Here is a 21,884-nt window from a genome sequence, read left to right on the forward strand (position 1 = left end):
GTGCTGGTCACATCAAATCTTTAGCCATAAACTTTATCACTTGAAATTATTGGAAAAGAGAGGATCGGGAAGACACCACTAGATAGTTTGATTGTCATTCATCTTGCTTTGCCAAAGTAGGACTTTACCTCTGTGCTCTCCTGCTTTAACTTATGGCCTTATTTGAACATCCATTACTCTTCTTTGGAATTCTCTGATTCACACTGAAAGCTGAAAAGGAATCTTATCGAAGACCACATCAAACAACTAATCCATTTTTCATTGCTGGTTTAGGACACTAAGCTCCAGGAATACTCTGTTCCCGCAGTAAATTGGACTTAACCCTGTGGAGGAAGATAGAAATGAAATTAAAAGGGGTATGCTAGACAGGTCTTTTAAAAATCAAAAATTAAAGATATTTCCCTCCAGTATCATTATTAGGCTCCAGGGATAACTCAGAGTCACAAGTGTAACACGATTATTAACCCAGCCCAGTGTTAATGCTGGGCTATTCTGTGCCCTAGACAAGGCTAGCTACTTGCACTCCACAGTTGTTTTAATTGCTAACTTCAATGCTCAAAAACAGATATCTTGTGAAAAAATTAAAAAGCACAAAATTTGAAACTGCTAAATAATCTTTGTGAATTGTGATGTTAAAATTTAAGTCTCTTAATAGTTTCAATCTCAGGCATATCAAAATCTCACTTTGTGTGCCTTTTCCTTCTTGTGGTGGCGTAAGCTTTGGAAGTATTCGAGCTATTGCTGTAAGTCCACAGCACAGACCTTCAGTGCCAATATCTTTGTTTCCATTGTGCATCAGTGATTTTTTCCAAATGCTTGCAGCCCTTTAGTACATCTTCAGTAGGTATTTTGTTGATAGATACTGCATATATCCTAAAGGAAGCCAAATAGGAAATTATAGTGTAGCTGTTGTAGCTTGTATGGCCACGTCTGAAACAACATAGTAGAAACCTACTTTGAATTTCTGCTTTGGTCTTCACAGTGCCTCTTCTTGGGCTTCATACTCAAACTGCCATTTCTTTCTCCTTTTTCCTAACCCGTTCTGTCTCAAAAGTTTGGTAGTATTTCTAGCTCCTTTGCAATCTCAGCAACATCTATCAAAACTTGTTGAAAACCCTCATCACACCTGGAGCCCACAAGGTAATTCTTGGTCACTTGCAGTTGCCCTTGTCACTGAATTTAAATCAGCTTCCTTATTTTGTAGCATTTTACTTGTGAGATTAACATTGAAAAGGATGTTGTAACATGTGATACCACCAACTGTTTTATTTATTTATTTATTTATTTATAGAGAGAGAGCATTTGTAGCCTGTTCTTTAACAAACAAACAAAAAAAAGGCTCCCTAGTGGCTTGCATAATGAAACAAAGCAAGACAATCGTTACCCACAGGCTTACGAGCTTACAAAAAGTGGCTTGAAAAAAGATGAATTGACACAAACATTTTAGAGGCAGCATACCTTTGAATGCCAGTTGCCATCTTGTAGTACAAGAAATAGCCCAATGAGGACTGAGATTGCTTAGTGGCTGTGGAGGGAGGCCAGGAAATGGAAAACTAGGGTGGGGGAATGGAATGCACTGGAGTGGGTGGAATGTTGAACAACAACACTGCACACTCCTAACATTTTGCTGCAGGTCCCATTTGTTGACTGTATGAGGCATCTGGACACAAAAATGGGAAATAACTGGAGACAGCTATCACCACCATGCTTTGCTTTGTGCCCTTTGTTGCCCTCAGGGGAAGGTTGTCACATTCTCTCAGGATTATGGTTTTGAACCAGAATTCTAAAGGGGAGTGACATTCAGAAAATACTGAGGGGGCAGTGGATTCTTTACCACTGAAATTATGTGAAGCAAAGTGTTACCTCTTTTCATCTTCAGGGAACTTCACAGACTTGCATGTGTTGCCATGAAGAGTGTGACAACTAAGATTCGTAATTTAGTGGCAGACCACATGCTTTGTATGAAAATGATTCAGTCCCTAGCATCTTCATGTAGGGCTGGAAAACACACCTTGGAGAGCTGCTGTCAAGTCATTGTGGACCACAGCTGGGCAGCCAAGTGCAGCCCATTGCTGCTCTCAATATGGTCCATACTGAGAGCATACAAAGAGAACCCTTCTTTAAAATAAAAAGCCGCATTAGAATCGCTGGGGAGTTCAGACTTCAACCTCCCTGGCAATCCCAAGCAACTGGGGAGGGGGAGGTACTTTAAAATGGGGAGGGGGAAGGGCAGCCTAGGAGATGCCTGTCCTGCCTCTGCCCCTGCTCATGTCAGGAGCTGGAGTCTAGCATGAGTCAGAAATCAAAGAAAAACGCCATGTCAGTGAACTTAACTCTTTATTCAAGAAACCAAAATGGCACGGGCCCAGCAACTCTTCCCAGTAGGCCTGCTCCAACAAGGCAGTTGCGAGGATTGAAGGCCCCTCTTTTCCACCACTCTCTAAGGCTCCTCTTCTCCAGGGTCTTTCCCAAGCAGTCGCAAACAGTACAAGCACACAACCCCCCTCTTCATTTCTCTGCCTGTTCTAGGAGACCAGGGGGGAGGTGAACTGCTTGCAGCAGGAGAGGGAGACTCCCTGGCTTCTTTAGCAGCCTGCCCCTCAGTCTCCTGGCCCCATTCCCCTCCAGCTTCAGAGTTGGAACTGCCTTCTGCCACAGCCTCTTCCTGCTCACCAAACCCTGTTACCTCTTCTGCTTCTAGCACCTCCTCCCAGTCCGCTCCTTCTTCTCCCTTTGGCTGCTCATCATCATCCTACCACCAATCCCCTGGCTCTGAGCCTTCTTCCCCTGGGGTGCTCCAGCTGGTGCCTCCCACCACTCCTATGCATCCAGCCAGTCCATGACAGCCCAGCACCAGGTGCAGCCCTGCCCATTATATGTGGCCCTGGACACCCACCCACCGCTGCATGTGACCCTCAAGAACAAAAGGGTTGCCCATTCCTGGTCTAGACAGTACCGAGCTAGATGCACCAAGGGTACAAGGTGCACTCCTAACTTTCTCCTAGCTAAAAGCTTCCTTAGGATGGGAGAAAGTGAGTTAAATAAATAAACAAGATGAAATGGAACCAAGCCCAAGAATGGCTTGGCAGTGCCATATGAGTCAGCACCCAGCCTACACCAAAGAGTTGGGAGCAAAGCCATGACCTTAGTGTGCCCCATTGTGTGGGAGTGTGCTTTGGCAAAGCCTGGAAGACTGAAGCCTTTGTAAGTGGAGGTTTCAGAACAAAGCTCTGCCTTCATGAGTTGTTTTGACTCTTCCTCTCCCATTGTTTGCTCGCTTCATGCTAGACCTTTAGCATTGATTTCCATGGTTGTGGTTCTCTGTGTGCCATAATGGGGAGAGCTTCTGAAAGGGGGCAGCGTTGGTAGACTGCCTGACACAGCTGTCTTTTGAACTTTAGCAACCAAGCCTTTCCATTTTATTCTGATCTCTGCTCACAGTCACACTCTTGATCTCTGGAATGACTCTAAAGCAGGGTCTGATGAGGTCTTTCTCTCATCGTTGATTACCTATTCTTTATTGGCAAAGGTAGGGATGAGGCAGGCAGGCTTCCCGTAGAATGGATGTGATTAGACATTTTCTATTGTGGGAAATATAGACTAAACAGGCAGCAGGTTGCATTTCCCAACGGTTGCTAAATTTTCCTAGAATAGGTTTAGAGCAGTTTTCCCCAATATTTTCAAAACATGCCTGCCCTATGTATCTTGGGTCCTATTTATATCTCTGACCTCCATTACCTCCGAAACATCACTACCACCAGCTGGATGGGGTTGTGCAGTTGCATGTTAAGTGCTGAATTTGGCCTTTGGCAGACCACCTAAAAGGTGAATTAGCAGTAACATATCAAAAGATGAATTTAGCCTGCAGCAATGCAGCTACACAAATGGCAGCATAACTGGGAGTCAGGATGGGCTGGCAGAAAAAGGACTGCCACGAGCTGAAAAGGTCATATTACTGACTAGGCTGCAGTTCCACCAGACGCTTGGGAATGTGCACTCATTTAGGTACATCTGTGTGGAGCAGGTTTGTATGTGGAGGTTAAGCACTACTTAGCAGCAAGCTAATTTCCCATGAAGCTCTAGTTTGGCCCTCCCAATTACAGCATGCTTTAAAAAATAAAGTATCTACCAGTCTAAACCTATAATAGGTGTGTACATACTGGCGAATGGAACATAGGAAGCTGCCTTACCCTGAGCTAGACTTAACTCAGTATTGTCCACACTGACTGGCAGTGGCTCTCCAGAGTTTCAGGCAGGGGGACATTTCCAACTCTATCTAGAGATGCAGAGGATTGAACCTTCTGCATGCAAATAAGATGGCTCCACCACTGAACTACACACTGAATGGAAAGCCCTTGTGACCATCATGGAGCACAGCATGCTAAATGTGCAAGGGAGGACTGTCATCATTTCTAATCACTCCGCTCAGTATCGATACCTCTAGCTACATATTTTTCCCATTCTTTGTTAGCCTTTCCAGTCTGTTTTCCTCTGTTTTCTCCTCCATTGACAAACTTGTAAACTGTTGGAAGTGAGAGTGCAGAGATCATCTAGTTTGTATTCTGTTTTATTTAAGAAACTTTGCAAACAGAAGCACCTCAAGGCAGGACCTTATGTCTTTGACTTATGCTGTAAACTCCCATGTATGCTGATGGCACAATATATACAGTATATGAATATTTGATCTGGCAGCTGTCTTTCCTGAATGACAAGGTGAATCAGCAGGAGAGGGTATTATATGTTTTTATTGTCTTCTCTCCGCCTCCCTCCCTGGTCTCTTTCCCACTTACTCTTCAACACTTGGTTCTTTTTTGTCTGATTACCAACCCATATTATAGTTCTGGAACCAGAGTCTTGGATACTCTAATCAGAATGTTACATTTGTACTATGTTGTCATATACTTATTCATTGCATCTCTTCGTTGCCCTGCAGATGTCGATGAATGTAGCATCAACCGAGGAGGCTGCAAATTTGGCTGTATAAACACCCCTGGCAGCTATGAATGTACTTGCCCTGCTGGGTGCAAACTTCATTGGAATAAAAAGGATTGCATAGGTGAGTGTAGAAAAGGGCTGAGGTCATGCTGCCCTCCAGAGGCAGAATGTATTTCAGCAGGCAATGTTTTAGCTGAGGACAAAATTACTGTAGTAGCTGAACAGAGAACAAGGAGACTAATTTTAATGGGGCATTGTTGTATGCCACTGTTTTGATAGTTTAAATTCTGATGCTGTTAAAAACCACAAAGTTATTAATGAAAATTCCACACGCTGGCTTGGTGCTGTGTGATTGCCAGCAAGGCAAAACATCTCACCATGCTGTGATTTCTTGAGAGGAGTGAGATTGCAGAATAGGCAATCACAACATTTTGCTCAAACACAGAAAACTAGCTTAAGTTTCACAGAAATGTGCTGAACATTCCATTTTTTCTGCAGTACAATAAAACCTAGAGAGGCATGTCCAAAAATGAAATATGAGATTCTTAAACAGCTGTCACAGAATCTGTATTTGAAAATTCAGGCATTCTTAATTTTTTAGCAGATTCTACTCTTGCTGGTCCAGTAGTGACCCTGCATGCTTTTAGACTTTATTCCTTCAGTAATGAGGTGAAAGACTCAGTACAACACATTCAGAGAAGTTGCCGTAGCAGATACAAGTGGAAACAGTAGTAGTAGTAGTGTACTAATGCTTATTTCCTTCCACTGGAGAACAAGGTTTGGCTTTGCACTGTAGCCATCCCAATATTTGTCTGCTCTTTTTAAAATTACACCCTCTCATCTGCATATTGCTATCATTCCTGTCTATTGATGCTTGTTCTTCAGAGCTGGTGATATGTTTGGCTGGCGCAGTATCTCCACGAGCCACACTTACCTGCAACAAGAATGGCAAGAAGGACAGCTGCTCCCTCACCTGTGCCTCTAAGGCTCGCTTTCTGCCTGGTAGGTGCACCAATCTGCCACTCCTTCACCTCAGGAAATTTAATAGCTTCAGATGCAAGCAACTGCAATATTTGGAGGCTTGTTGGCATTGTGCCATTATGGGACCCTGTTATTCTCCTGCTAGGTAAAGGTAAAGGGACCCTTGACCATCAGGTCCAGTCGTGTCCGACTCTGGGGTTGCGGCGCTCATCTCGCTCTATAGGCCGAGGGAGCCGGCGTTTGTCCTCAGACAGCTTCCGGGTCATGTGGCCAACATGACTAAGCCGCTTCTGGCGAACCAGGGCAGCGCACGGAAATGCCGTTTACCTTCCCGCTGGAGCGGTCCCTATTTATCTACTTGCATTTTGACGTGCTTTCGAACTGCTAGGTGGGCAGGAGCTGGGACCGAGCAACGGGAGCTCACCCCGTGGCAGGGATTCGAACCGCCGACCTTCTGATCAGCTAGCCCTAGACTCTGTGGTTTAACCCACAGCGCCACCTGGGTCCCTGCTACTGGATATTCTCCTGCTACTGGATATTTAATCTTCTGTCCCCATTTGCTCTCATTTTTCTACTGCATTTGAAGCCTTATTCAATTCCATTCCCCAGTCCTATGGCCTGTTCCCCTTTCTATCCCCACATAAGCTCTTGGAGGTTTTCGGCTTTGATTTCAGTGGCACTTGCAGGAGAAGGAACAAAATAATAATAATAAAAAATTCCTTCCAGTAGCACCTTAGAGACCAACTAAGTTTGTTCTTGGTATGAGCTTTCGTGTGCATGCACACTTCTTCAGATAAGGAACAGTTGACAAAGAACTGGGATGTGAATGGAGGTTATTTGTGCTGCTTTAGTATAGCGCTTAACCCATGTGCAGGGCCAGCATCAGTACTTAGTATCCTTGGGCAACTGCCAAGGCCCTGATACCCTAACAGAGCCCCCCACTGATGCCTACCACTGGTGTTGTGGTCCTGTCCATAAGGTGTTCACCTGATTCCAAAGGCTGAAGAATATACACACCGGGACATAAGTTGTCACATTAGCTTAAGGATGTAAGCTTGCAAAATGGGAACTCTCCCCCTCTCCTACCACTGTGTGCACCCCGTGCTCTTCCCAATTCTCCCCTGGAGGGTTGGAGAACCCTCTAAAACAGATTTAGGTGGTACATGGCAGGTGATGGATGGGGACGTTCCATTGCACAAGTGGAAATCTTTGGATTGGCAGACTGAGTTAACTTATCACTACATCAGATGCAACCCCTGGCTGATTTGGGGAGTTTTTAACTACTCTTCATGCATTTAGCTTTGGCTCACTCTCCCTCTGGCAAGGCATATGTGATCTCACTCATGAATGGCTCCCACAAGGCTGTGAGCCATGAGAATTTGCTCAGATTATCCACACTCTGGCACCATCTGTGCTCCTTTTATGTGCTTGTATTGCACTGGGATTCTTTGGTGGGTTGTTTATTCTTTCTGAATAGAAATCATGGGGGGGGGGAGACACATAGTAACGGGTTCTGGCCAAAACTGGGCTACTTTAATCCATATGATTGATGGGCAAGATCAGGCTTGGGCTAATCTTTCAAAAATACATTTGGGGTTTGGGTTGGGCTGGGCTGGGCTTTCAAATACAGGCCCATGCAGGCATACATTTAGAAATATCTGGCCACAGGCCTCCACTGATTACAACTTGCTTCTTTCTCTTTGCAGAGTCTGACAATAGCTACACAGTGAGCTGCGGTACCCCAATATTGCGGCAGGGACCTCCACAGAGGCCCAGCAATGTCAGCCATCCCTGTGTTGGTAAGTTTAGTCTCCTGAGTCCTCAGGGCTCCTCCCTAGACTCGGTTGGCTCCCCTGATACTTAGCACCTGCCTTTTCTTTTAGAGACTGTCGCTGCTCCAATCAAACAAAAGGCTTCCTTCAAAATCAAGGATGCTAAATGCCACCTGCACCCACGCATGAAAGGCAAGCAGGATGAGGTGGGCAGGAATGCTGCACTAGGTGAGGTACACTCCCTCCTTTGTATGTCTTCTGATAGTCTTCCCTTGGGGCTGTTTTCAGTCCTAAGTCTTGTATGTCACGAAAGCAGCTCTCTGGATTTAGCACACAGCCCTTGTAAGCATTCTCTTGTGATGCTTTTAAGGACCAGGGAACTGTGCTTTCCACAATTGCCATAGCTGCATACTGCAACTATTAAAAACCAGGCGTGCACAGAGAGAACTTGAGGCTCTGGGAATCAAGGCTTCCTGCACTCACTCATGGGCCTGTGGTTGGAAAGCTGTGGAATAGCTGAGGCTTTTCTGCTTTTGTGCCTTTGAATGTGTGAGATCCCAGAAGCAAAAAAGAGAGGATAGGAGGATGAAAAGAACCCTATGCACGGGGGCGTTACCCTCCACAGAGGATGATGTAGTGTGGAGGAAAAAACTGATAGCAATAACACCACGGATGGCTGTGTGGGATTGTATCATTGGGAAGTCGTGCCTGAGAAAGTGCCTTAGCTAGTGTGGGGCAGGTATGGGAGTAAAACGATGAACTTCCTGCCACAGGATAAAGGAGAGAAGCCCTGCTTGGTTGTCACAGAGGAAAATGCCTTTCAGGATTTCAGAGAGATTTTGCTTGGAGGATACTAACACCGTGCCCCATCTTTCCTAGGTGGGGCAGCCCCTTGCTCAGATTGCCAGGTGACATTTGTGAACTTAAAGTGTGATTCATCCAAGAAGGGCAAAGGACGCCGTGCCCGCAACTCCCCCAACAAGGAGGTGACTCGCATCACGTTGGAGTTTGAAGCTGAAATCAAGCCCGAAGAAATTACAGGTAGAGGAGGTGACTGAGAAAGCTTGGCTTTCCCCTCAGGGATAGGGGACAACATCACAGAGTAATATGAGGAAGAGACCTCATGTTCCAGGAACACCCATCTCAGAAGAGTGTACAAAAGAAGGACTGGTTGACCCAACTTTCCTAGATATTGTTAAAAGATTGTTTAGAAAAGGCAATGTCTTGTTTTATTTATGCATACACACACTGTCATAAATATATACATACACAAATTCATTGAAATTAATGGATGTGATTACTAGCTTAGGCCCATTCATTTTAGTGGGTATACTTAGTTGGACACAACTTTATAATATGATGAGTTCTTTAGTTCATAACATCTGCGGGGTGGGGCCATGTGGTTGAGGAAGTTTGAAATATATGAAGCTTCCCTTTTCTGACTCAGACCATTGGTCCGATTTATCCAGCATGGTGCACTCTGATTGGAAGTGGTTCTTCCCTGTTCCACTACCTGAGATCCTGTTAACTGAGGATGCCTGGGATTTCATTCAGCCGGAATCTTCTGCATGTAAAACATGTGCTGTACTACTGAACCATGGCCATTCCCCTAGCATGATACTGGAATAAATTATGCTGATTTAACAGCAGCTGGAAATAAAAAGGGTCTTTGGAAATGGGGTTTCTTCTTCCTAGTGCTAGGTTAAACAGCACAGTCTTATTCCCTCATCTCCAGCCAGCTGCAACCTGAACTGTGTGCGGCAGAAGGTTGAGAAAAAGCTGAAATCAGCAATCAAAGCACTGAAGAAATCCATAAACCAGGAACGATTCCTGATCCGCTTTTCAGGGATGGAGTACGAAGTGGCTCGGAAGTTGAGCATGACTCCCGAGAGGCAGGAGAGCTGTGGGCCGGGGCAGGAGAGACTGGGACCTAAGTGTGGTAAGGAAACAACCTGAATTGGTTGGGGGTGAGGAAAAGAAGAGTAAAAGAACTATTTGCAAATTAACTGCAAGCCTTTAGTGCTACACTGCTGCTCTGATGCCATTGCTGCCAACTCTTAACATCTGTGGCAGCCGCATGTGCTTACAGACAATAGATACGGTTACTGTGCTCATTCTTTTGAGGGCCTGAGCTGTATTATTGTAACATGGGCAAGGAGAGATCCTAGGGTCTCTGTCCCACAAGAAAGACAAGGGTTATCTTGTCACGGCTACCTACCTGTAACAAGGGTTATCTTGGGCATTGTCTTGGCACATGTGTCACTAGCGCTTTTGCCTCTCTCTTAGTTAGCTGCCTGCAAGGAACGTATTACCATGGTCAGATGGAGCAGTGTGTCCCTTGCCCTCCAGGGACCTACCAGGAGAAAGAAGGCCAGCTCTCCTGTGACCTTTGCCCTGGAAGTGATGCTTATGGGCCAGCTGGAGCAACAAATATAAGCGCCTGTGCAGGTACAGGGATGAGCTGCAAGGTACTCTAAACCTTGATAACCTGTCCCAGAGTAGCCAACAGTAGCTCTCGGAACTAGAATGAATTAGTGGCCACAGCAAAGGGAATGGAATTGATAACATCCGCAATAATAATAATAATAGTATTTCAGTGATACCTGCAGTTTCCCTTCCACACCAAAGAATGGCAACTAGTTCATAAATATTGGCCCTAAGCACAACATTTACAAGAGGCCTAGGATGGTGGTTTTGCATGTAAGTAACTGGCATGGTAGCCACTTCCAGCTTTGATTCACTACTGCACGCTTCGCACAACCTAAGGGCCTCCAGATGTTTGGGCTACAATTCCCTTCATCCTTCACCACTGGCTGGGCTGATGGGAACTATAGGCAAAATATCTGGAGGAGAAGGCTGACTACAGCAGTATCTCAGTGTTCCCTCAGAAAAGGGCCCCAAAGATAACTGCCAGATTGTGCACAAGATGCTTTACTTCCCCTCTAGCATTCCTCCTGCCCTGTCACTCTGGAGCTAGTTCCACTTTGAAGTACTGTACAGAAAAAGCTACAGAGGCTACAGCTGCTCATATGTTCTAAACCAGGCACATCCAACAAGTAGATCATGATCTACTAGTAGATCACAGGATACCTGTAGTACATCACCGGCAGATCACTGGCTCCCCCTAAAGAAGTTCAACAATTTTGACTCCCCTAAAAAAAAAAATCTCAAATTTCCCCCATACACCCCCACAAATGGGGCTTTCCTTCTCCCTAAAAAAAGCTCAACAACTTTGATCTGAATGCCTAAAAAATGGGTCTTTCTCCTCCCCAAAAAAGCTCAACAACTTTGACCTGAACCCTGCCAGGATCACTGCCAGTTTTTAACTCTGTAAGTAGATTGCAGTCTCTTGGGAGTTGGCCACCCCTGTTCTAAACTGTTTCCTAATTCCCCAACTAATGACAGGAAAACAGCTGTTGCCATTGATTGTACTCAGAAGTAGGGCAGGACGGGCAGCTCGGAGGTGCACCTATTATTGCCATGCCTGGCGGTTACTCTTAAATGGCAAACTTTATTTAACATAATTTGTTAAATAAAGAATCTGGGTTTGTGAAGCTGCAGCCACGGGGTAGTTCAGCTTCATGACCCATTTCTTCCAAATCTATTTACGTATTTATTTCGGGGGAAATTCTTCATATCCAGGACTTGGATAAATGGATCTGGTTGTGGCGTTTCTCCTTCGTACCATGGGCATTATCACATTCCAGTGCAGAGGCAGAAATGTTGCCCTAGGCAATTTCTGGGATGGCCGACAGTTCCCATGGTGCTCTCCCATGGCTCAGTTATATTATAGTGCATGTTGCATGCTGCTGGTAAATTAGAAGCAATGTGTATAGGGAGGCAATACTTAATCTGCACCAATGAGTATCTCTTTCCTTCTGCATGGCCCACAGGTCAGTGCCCCCCTGGCCAGTACTCTGTAGACGGTTTCAAACCCTGCCAACCATGTCCACGTGGCACCTACCAACCTGAAGCAGGCCGAGCTTTGTGTTTCCACTGTGGCGGGGGACTGAACACTAAGCATGATGGAGCTTTTTCCTTCCAGGACTGTGATACCAAAGGTATGCTTGGGGCAACAGCACTGTATAAGACAGGGATGAGGAACCTCAGGCTTGGGGAGCACATGTGGCCCTCCGGACATCTCTGTTTGGCCTTCGGGCCTCTCCCTATGCCGCATCTCTCATTGCCCTGATTTGCACTCAGTTTGAGTGTTTTTGCCTGGCTGGAACAAGTCCTTAAACTCTGATAATGTGTCTTCCTTGGGTGAATGGAAGACAAAGAGGTGTGTGTAAAGAAACTAGCTTATAATAAATCATGCTAGTGTTTCAGAATGTTCAGGAACCCACCAGGAAGTCCTTGGGTTGAATCTTGCCTTTGGCATGAACTCACCAGGCAGCCTAAAGCAAGCTACCGTTAGCCTCAGCCTTTCCCATCTGCAATATGGGGGATAATAATGCTGACTTACCTTTCAGGATTGTTGTAAACATTACAACTAGATAGCCTATGGGAAGTACTTTGGACACTTGACAGTGCAGTACAAATTTTAAGTATTATATTAATATCAGTATGGTAATAAATGGAATACCTGTATTACAAGGGATTCCATATGTCAGATGGTAAAAAATATATATATATAGGACTAATGTACATTTTGTCAGCAGGCAGAAAGAGAGGTTAGAATCATAGAATCATAGAGTTGGAAGGGACCACAGGGGTTATCTAGTCCAACTCCCTGCAATGAAGGAATCTTTTTGTTTGATGTGGGGCTTGAAGCCACAACCCTGAGATTAAGAGTCTCATGCTCTACCGACTGAGCTATCCATGTTCAGCCTATGCACCTTAATGCTCCTGCTCAATTTGCCTTGCATCCTTTCAGTGATACTCAACTGCCCCAAATAGCTTTTCATTTACATGAATGCCTGCTGGTCTTGCATTATTTTGGCAGTCTCTGACACTTTTCTCCTCTCTTCAATGTATAGTTCAATGTTCCCCGGGCCATTATTATAACACCAGCGTCCACCGCTGCATCCGCTGTGCCGTAGGCACTTACCAACCTGACTTCCGCCAGAACTACTGCATCACATGCCCTGGGAATACCACCACAGACTTTGACGGCTCAACCTCTGTGTCACAATGCAAAAGTATGCTTTGTTCTCTGCAGACTGCACGTAACAGAAGTCATTCGCTGAAATTATCTCTTGTTTCATTAGCTTCCTATTGGTTTTCCTTATGCATGCAATAGTAAAGTTTATGGACCAATCTGTACCTTTGTTTACACACAACCCTTATAATATACACACACTGGCATACATAGACTTGTGTCACATCTGGTGCTTATACAGTGCCAAGACCCCGTGTCCCAGGTCTCCCTTGGCAATCAGTCAGGTTCTGCTTCCCAGATAACATCCCAGTGATCCCTACGTGTTTTGTTGCAGACCGTCAATGTGGAGGGGAGTTGGGAGAGTACACTGGTTATATTGAGTCTCCCAACTACCCTGGAAACTACCCTGCAAATGTGGAGTGTACTTGGAATATCAACCCACCGCCAAAGCGCAAGATTCTCATTGTGGTGCCTGAAATCTTCCTGCCGTCTGAGGATGAATGTGGGGATGTCCTGGTCATGCGGAAAAACTGTAGGTAACCAAATGCTGTGTGGGGGCCATGCAAAAAGGGTAGTGTGGCGATGGGGACTGGCCTGGGTTTCCTCCACAATTTCTGGACTATGGAAACCTAAGGAGCCGTGGAGACTCTGTCTCCCTGCCAGGATGAATAAGTGATCAAACCAAGTGATTTGTGTGCCTGCCCTGGCTGATGGAGAGACAGGATGTCAATTCCATGATTGGGGACCAAGCCAGTGCAAGCAGCTTTGTAGGTCAGCTGACACCTGATCCCTGCAATGCCATCACCTGCCATCTGCAGTGGTGGTGCTGCAGAGTAGTAATGAGCAGGCGAGAGCTCCTTCCTCCCAACAAACTTGTCATAGTGTGCAAAGTGCTTGCATTCAGCTGCTGGAGATTCTGTTTGAGACTCCTGGTGGCTTACAGTGCTGACACCTAAAGGATATTGGGGCAGCTGCAAATATCTGGTGTATCCTGGATTAAGTGAAGCATCTTATACCCTTGAACTGAGAATGCAGAAAAAGTGATTCTAAAAAGCAGGTGTATATGCTTTGAGCAGTCCCTGAACTAACACCGCAGTAAGGGTGTAGCCTGCACAGCCCTCACTGATCTTACAGCTCAGTTGTCTCTGTCAGCCATGCTGATGGACTTGGGACCATTGTATATTCTCCCCCCCCCCTGCATCCATCAATATGGCTCTTGTGGGGTTCTCTGGAGCAGTTTCCCCAACTTAGGCATGGGGAACCTCCAGTCTATGAGCCATATTAGAACCAGCAGGGGTCCACATTTGGCCCATGAGGGCATTTCCTCCAAACTATGCTCACCTGACATCAGATGTGGGGCAGGTAAGGATGTGGCTGTAAAGGAACAGTCATGAATTTAAATTCTGCTCTTGATTGTTCTTTTGCAAATGGGGCTAGCTGACAGCATAGATCAGCTGATCAGTGTTGACAGTGAACCCCACTGGGATCAGGTGCGCTAGGAAGTTGCTGATACTGGAGCCAAGGGGACTCGCTGTCAGCACTGATCTGTGCTGAAAGTGGAACATGCTTGCAGCACCAATCAGCTAATTGGCACCTAAAGTGCCCTTCCAAAGGGGCTTGCTGCAGTTCCCACTTTGAATCCAAACGGTGCCAGCAAAGGGGCAAAGTAGAGAACCCGTTTGAAGGCATGCTATCAGCACAAGTCAGCCAACTGGGACTGACAGTGAGCCCCTTTGAATTTGTTGCCTAGCAGCATACAGAAATCAGACTCACCCACCTGTCAAAGCCCATGGAGTATATGGCAGGGGGTAGGTCAGGATCTGGTCTGCTAGCCGGGAGTTTCTCCACCCCTGCCCTAGATGGCTCCGCAAGCTCTCTCTTTCCTGTTGTCTCTTCTGCTTGCTTTACTACTAAGCAAATGAATCTGCACTTCTTTACTTCTACCTCACCGCCCAGAAAAGGAAAGTTGCCTTCAGTAGTTAAGCTGACAAATGGCATTAGGCTATCCTCAAAGTTTATAACCTTGGAAAGGAAAACACACTCATTTTTGTCTTGCAGATGTTAGGACTTCAGCAAAGGTGTGAGGCAAAAGAAGCAGGAAGAGCTTTGCTTAGATTTTAGCAGTGTTTTCCTTTTTGCTCAGCCTTCCTAGATCTTTTAATGGAATTTATCTTGGGATGTGAGATCTGGGTGATTCCAAACAACACATGGTCCTGTTCTGTTCTGCCTTGCAGCATCTCCTTCCTCCATCACCACCTATGAGACATGCCAGACTTATGAGAGACCCATTGCCTTCACTGCAAGGTCCCGAAAGCTGTGGATCAACTTTAAAACTAGTGAAGCCAACAGTGCCAGAGGCTTCCAGATACCATACGTCACCTATGATGGTAAGAGAAAGAAAGGACTCCAGGTGAATGAAGGGCAAATATCTAGAGGATGAAGTGGGGCTGTGCCTCTTGCTTCTAACGCTATACTGTCCCCACTCCTCAGAGACCATGCACTAAGCCTTCCTTGCCAAGAGAAGGCAAGGCACATACAACTCTTTGTTCATAGGCTTCTGCAGGTGTCTGTGCTCAATGCATGGGCATTAGGAATCAAGGCCAGCATGATGTCTGGGGCAGCGCTAGGAGGCATAGCCCCTCTGCATCATCCATGTGTTTGCCCTACATATGGAAGCATCTGCATAGGACAAGCATATTGAGCCCAGTGAATGGCTAAGAATCGGGGCATGGTTTGAGGTGCTACTCCCCCCTTCTGCATTCTGATTTGCATGCCAAACCTCTATATGTTGGATGGCACAGCCTCTCCTCCTCCTACGCTGTTGCCTTTTCTTCCCTCTCCCATGGATTGCACCTGGCTGAAAGAGGGAAGAATGAGGCGAGTCCCTTGAACAGTCTCCCTGACCTGTGGTCACTTGCAAACTCAGCCAGTGTTTGGCTTCCCTCCTTTGTACACCCCAAGCCTTTGAGCCGTTTTAGAATGTGGAATTGGGTCAGAATTTGGGGGAAATAAAGGAGCTACTCCAAAGAAAGAGGCCATTGAAGCAGCTTTGTGCAGCATCAAATTCCTTTTACAGTACCATTGTTTGTAGGTACGAGTTTCTTTCAAATAATAGCAGATGTGTTAATCCCTTGCTTCCCCCCCCCATTATCCCTCCCACTTCCTTTCTCAACAATATAGAGGATTATGAACAGCTTGTGGAGGATATTGTACGGGATGGCAGGCTATATGCTTCTGAAAACCATCAGGAAATACTGAAGGTGAGGCTGCTTCTTTGTTATTGGGGTGATAGAGCAACTACACATTATGTTACATGTGCACTTTAAAGGCCATAGGTCCCTCAAAAGCTATCTACAGTCAGAGGCGTAGGAAGGTCAGGTGGTACCCGGTGCGGAAAATTTCTTGTCACCCCCCCATTGATTTCCCCCCCCCCCATGCAAAAATGGTTTTACGTTATTTCATATTTTCTTACAAAGGAATAACAACAAGTAATAATAATAATAATACTTTTATTTATATCCCGCCCTCCCCGGCCGAAGTCGGGCTCAGGGTGGCTAACATCAGATACATAACATTGGTATAAAATCAAACAATAATTAAATTACCTCCTAAAAACATCTCAAAATCAAATTAAAGTCTAATTAGATGGCTTTCCACAGGGTTAGGGTCGGGAACAGTAAGTGCTCCACTGAACTGAAATTCCAGCCTTCACGACATAGGAAAACAGCCAAGTAAACAGCTATTTTGGTGGAGGAGGGTCAAGATATTAACCGATATGCATGAAATTTCATATATAGCTATATAATCCCTAGTATAGTAAGATAAGACCATTGGAGCAGGCTTTTTTAAAAAAAGTTTTTTATGAACCGCCCTAGTAGGGCAATAATTGTTCCTTGATAATTTGTCACCCCCTCCATTATGGAACATGGGGTGGTCTGCCACCTTGCTAAGCCCCTGTCTACAGTCGTACCTTGGTTTTTGAACAGCTTAGTTTTCAAACATTTTGGCTCCCAAACGCTGCAAACCCGGAAGTGACTGTTCCAGTTTGTGAACTATTTTTGGAAGTTGGATGTCTAACAGGGCTCCCGCAGCTTCTGATTGGCTGTAGCCAATCGGAAGCCACACTTTGGTTTCCAAACATTTTGGAAGTCAAACGGACTTCCGGAATGGATTCCGTTTGACTTGCAAGGTATGACTGTATTCCAGTCCCTATAGTGGGAGAGCAATGATTGAGTAGCAGTAGGAGCTACCTGTCTGCAAGCAGCCCCTGTGGAGTTCTGCAGTGCATGCTACAGACCCTCGCTCCTAAAGTTAACACGTCCATTCTGTTTGTTTTCCCTGCAGGACAAGAAGCTGATCAAAGCTTTCTTTGATGTGCTGGCTCACCCACAAAACTACTTCAAATACACAGAGAAACACAAGGAAATGCTGCCACGATCCTTTATCAAACTCCTCCGGTCCAAAGTTTCCAGCTTTCTCAGGCCTTACAAATAGCCTTGTGACGCTTTTCACTAGCCTTCCAGGCTCCTTGACAGCCAAGAAAACTTTTTCTTACACTTAATTCTTATTTTTCAATGACTTTTCCTACAAATACAAACCCCATTTTCTCACTATGCAGATGACTCTAACCATTGGTCTTCCCTTGGCTTTTCTCCAAACATAATTCACTGATGACATTGCCCTTGGAAGAAGCAGCTGCCAACCATCCCCTGAGCTTTCCATACTGGAGTCTCAGCCCATGGAGTTCACATATCCCAGTAAGTGATACACTCTTCACAAGTGGCCTCTACTGGGACCTGTAACTCCAGGGCAGTTTCCGCCTTCTCCCATATATGCAAATTATGTACGGCCCCTTCTGCTGCAAGGCAGTTGCCAAAGAGGCTGCTTGTACATCTCTCTGCACACGACTGTCTGCTTCTAGATAGAAACACCCCTGCTACCATATCATGCTCCACTCCTGGGACACAGAAGAAACGGGGAGATATTGAGCAGCTTCTAAACAGTGGAACTGGTCCAGCTGAACTCTTTCGTAAAGAATTGGGGGCAAAGGACACCCAGAATGCGGAAGGTTATGCCTTATTTATCAGACTGTTGGGGGGGTTTTTAAAGAGAAAAATAAACCAAGCACAGTCTTGCAGAGAGGATCAGACAAAATAAAGTGTAAGTTGTGGGGAGGAAGATCATGTAAAAGAAAAAGACGTATCACAGAAGTGTGAAAGTAAATCGCCCATGTTCGTGATGGCAAGTTTGGTGACTAAGAGCATCATTTTGTGATGGAGTCTTGACTTTTTGCATTCAGAGAAAACATTGGCCTAGCCACAATCTCACATGGAATGATGTCTGGAAAAAGGGGAAGAAAACATGGTAAAAAGTGAGACTTTCCAATGTGATTTCTCCCCCATGGAGACTTGTGCTGAGAGATCAGACTTCTTATAAGCTCTGCCAAAGAGTAACTCAATGACAAAAAAGCAAGCAGTTTGAAGGGCAGGAGTGAGTGAATGTTTGTGCACTAGGACGTTCTCCTTTCTACCTTTTTCATATTATTAAGTGCAATCATTTTTGAGTTGTCTTTATATTATTTAGAGGGAAGTGTTTTTTTCTCCTAGAAACTACAATATTTATACCTGCCTGAGAAAAGAGAATGTGTGTGTGTTTGTGTGTGCGTGCGTGCATGCATGTGTTAAAATGAAACAGAAATGAATACAGACAAGGATTTGGGGAAATGGTGACTAAATGTGACGTAAGTTTTCAGCTCTTGGAATCTTTTGTTTTTCCTCACCACAGTAAATTCTAATGTAAATCCTGAAGATCAAGCTCCTTGATTATCCTGTAACCAATGAAAGGTACACAGGACTTGCGCAGAATATTTCTAGTGACTTGGATAATTACATTTTGGCCACAAGCAGCTCTTGAGAGTAAATTCAATTCAATATCAATAATGCATATTAGGGGGATCACATATTGGAATGCATCCCTGTGTTAAACTCTTCTACCATTTGCAAAGTGTCACCTAACCTTCACTCTTTCTGACAAGTTGGAGGTTTTTATATATTTGAACCTGAGGTTCTCCCTTTAGATACTGAGGTGGTATAGTTCATTTTCTGAATGTTTCAGTAGGCTCTTAATTTCTCAAGAGGTGCTGGGGCTCAAGTTTCCTGGGAATTTGCATCGTCCACCTGAAGGCTCTTTCCCCTAAACTCAGAGCTGCAGCCATGAATTCTCAGTGAGAAGGGGATGCTCTCTGCCCCTGCTCAGAGGCACTGTAGTCTTCCCTTTTTCAAAGGCTTTGTTCAGCGCTGAACTCAGGTTTGAGATGAGCTGTGGTAGTGAACCCTAACTTGAAAACTGAAGTATGCCATTGTCAGTTTAATTCTTCCCTATGTAAGGTCACTTGTCAGTCACTGATCCATAATCCAATGCCAATACTAGTGATGAAATCCCAACTTATATGGGTGAAATTGTTGCCTTCTCTGAGCCATGACCTGAAACTAACAATTGGAAATGTGTCTAAAAAGCTGCAAGGCTGCACTTGGATCAGATCGTCTGTTTCCTGTAGTGGTATTGAAGCTTTTCTGCCTGAGTGTTAATAGTTTGCTTTTCCTCTCTTTCGGAATCAGAATTTGCCCCATTTACTCTAATCATCTCAGCATTGAAGTTGAATTGCCTCTGATGTCAACATTTTTGCAGTACTTCAGCAGGGCATATGGCATCATAGTAGCACCTAAGAAATCATATCTGGCTCTGATGTCATCATATTCAGCAATTTCTTACAGCATATAAGCATTTGTTTATCGGGGGGGGGGGGAGATGCTCAAGTCCAATTGCTTACTGTAGGCAAAAGTACAGGGCCAGCTCTGAAGGAAAATCTTTTATTGAATTTGGCTTAGAAATTCTACCTGATTTCCTTCTAGCTAGATCCCTTGTTTCCATTCTATCCTTAATAAAATGTAGAAAATCTAAAGGTTTGAAAAGCTGAAAATTCCATCTCAACATAGGAAATATAACAATTTAAAACAACAAAGCTGAAATATTTATAATTTCATTGTGCAGTAATCCACAGTCCAGTATCTCCTATAAAGTAATGATTAAATGATGAAAAAGGTGTAGTCCATAAAGTTATTTGCACTTGATAAAAGAAATTGTATCTGAACTTGTAAAAAGAAAAGTTTGCATTTCATATTGTCTTTTTTTAATTATTAAATGGAATTTCTTGGTGTTGTGTTGATCTTTCAGAAGTGCTTTCCACTGCTTTTATTTGTAAATTCCAAATCCATAGCATTGCTACTGCTTAGATTTTTGTTCTGTTCCTTTCTCTCTCTCTCATTCCCCTCTGGAAACTGACTGATTTTGGCACTATAAGTCTTTAAGATACCAAGAGTTCTTTGAGCTTCAAAACCTAAAAAAAGAAAAGAAAAAAAGAGTATTTTGGTATTGTCCATAATGATACCAGATGAAGTAAAATAAAGCCTAATTGGTATTTTTGCAACCTTAAAAAGGGTAAAGGTAAAGGACCCCTGACAGTTGAGTCCAGTCGCAAACAACTCTGGGGTTGCGGCGCTCATCTCACTTTACTGGCCAAGGGAACCTTAGTTTGCTTTAAAACTTGGGCTAATAGCAAAGAGGACCATACCCAGAATGGATCCTATTAGAATAGGTGCTTAGAATTACTGTTGCTTGCACAATGTTGTTGCTCTCCTTGCATGTAGTGCTGATCCTGCTAGTATATTTTGATTAGTGGCAGGCAGGCAGTCCACAGACACAGCTGATGTCTGGCTTTTTGATGGGCAGCATATATACACGCCAATCATCCACAAAAGCACTACTACAATCTTTGGAGAAATGAAACATTTGCAAGTATTTTTAGCAACTAATGGTCCCTATCAATAGAAGAATACTTTCACTCCTGCGAAGCATAATCCACCAGCAATTATTTCTCTTGTACAGTCCTCTCACAACTCTCGTTCAGGGTAAAACTAGATGTTATGGAGATGGGGTTCTTAAACTTCCTATTCCCAATGTTCACCTGAGACATCTGGAAATTACTGTGGCTCGCTTGCCACAAAATTGTGTAGGTGCGGAGCCAGTGTCTGGCAAGTCAGCTTTAAAATTGCAGACATCGCTTTCTGCTTTCTTCTATGTCAGGTCAAAGGAGTTGCATAGCTAAGATGACCTCAGGAGGCTCTAGCTCAGGCTTCCTCAAACTCGGCCCTCCAGATGTTTTGAGACTACCGTTCCCATCATCCCTGACCACTAGTCCTGCTAGCTAGGGATCATGGGAGTTGTAAGCCAAAAACATCTGGAGGGCCGAGTTCGAGGAAGCCTGCTCTAGCTGAAGAAACCTTTTTCTTTTGTATTTTTCCCTTCCCACCCACCACGTGCCTCTCAAAGAATTTTTGCCCATCTTCTTAATTTCTTCTCCCATTTTCCAACATCCTGTATCTTGCACTGGCACAAGCAGGTCAAGGGAGCAGTAGCCCTATCCCGCAATGTTCCGCAGCAGCTGGCATTTAGGAGGAATCCTGCCAGTGATCCTGGATGTACCATATAGCTATCATGACTAGTGGCCATCAAGAAAATAAAATAAAATAAAAGGTCTGGGGAAACAATGGGGCTGTGTGGAAGAGAAAGGTGGTTTTTCTAATGCTTGACACATGGTTCATTCAAAGGGCTGGAGAAGAGTTCCATCACTTTAATCAGAGCTGTCTCCAGGATTTTTTTTGGGGGGGGGGCTCTTGGTTATGGTACCCTCAACAGAGCACTCCCTAACTTGAAAAGGTGGAACATGCTGAGAATTCTTTTAAGCTGTGCCTGATCTTTTTGAATACTCTGGTGTACAGTGAAATGGTAGCACTGTTAAGGCTCTGCAAGTGGTTTGTAGTGATGTTCACAGTGAGGAAAGCACTTCTTTCAGTAGAATAAATGAGTTCCAAAAGCTACACAAAATAGCACATGCATGGAAAGGGTGAGGAGTAGAGCCACTTGTCACCAGTGGCACTTATCTCATGAGTGCCCATGGCACTTAGAATCGTAGTTGGAAAGGACCCCGAAGGAATCTCAACTAAAGCTTGACTGATTATAGTCCACCATATAGCTCT

At 44.7% G+C, this 21,884-nt stretch overlaps 1 protein-coding gene across 4 annotated transcripts in view; it reads left to right on the top strand.

The window, feature by feature from the left end:
• SCUBE3 (signal peptide, CUB domain and EGF like domain containing 3) overlaps positions 1-18,507 on the top strand; it is a 110,835-nt gene extending 92,328 nt beyond the window's left edge. For all 4 annotated transcript variants that reach the window (XM_033152656.1, XM_033152657.1, XM_033152659.1 and 1 more), the window contains 13 exons: positions 4,934-5,056; positions 5,821-5,937; positions 7,623-7,715; positions 7,800-7,916; positions 8,568-8,729; positions 9,424-9,627; positions 9,975-10,136; positions 11,582-11,749; positions 12,668-12,829; positions 13,124-13,321; positions 15,024-15,176; positions 15,970-16,049; positions 17,134-18,507. In XM_033152656.1, the coding sequence (XP_033008547.1) occupies positions 4,934-5,056; positions 5,821-5,937; positions 7,623-7,715; positions 7,800-7,916; positions 8,568-8,729; positions 9,424-9,627; positions 9,975-10,136; positions 11,582-11,749; positions 12,668-12,829; positions 13,124-13,321; positions 15,024-15,176; positions 15,970-16,049; positions 17,134-17,283 (1,889 nt within the window). In that variant the 3' untranslated portion in view covers positions 17,284-18,507. The remainder of the gene's footprint in view (positions 1-4,933; positions 5,057-5,820; positions 5,938-7,622; positions 7,716-7,799; positions 7,917-8,567; positions 8,730-9,423; positions 9,628-9,974; positions 10,137-11,581; positions 11,750-12,667; positions 12,830-13,123; positions 13,322-15,023; positions 15,177-15,969; positions 16,050-17,133) is intronic.
• The last annotated feature ends 3,377 nt before the right edge of the window (positions 18,508-21,884 follow it).

The sequence above is a fragment of the Lacerta agilis genome, chromosome 6 (genome assembly GCF_009819535.1).
Source record: "Lacerta agilis isolate rLacAgi1 chromosome 6, rLacAgi1.pri, whole genome shotgun sequence".
Taxonomy (NCBI): Eukaryota; Metazoa; Chordata; class Lepidosauria; order Squamata; family Lacertidae; genus Lacerta; species Lacerta agilis.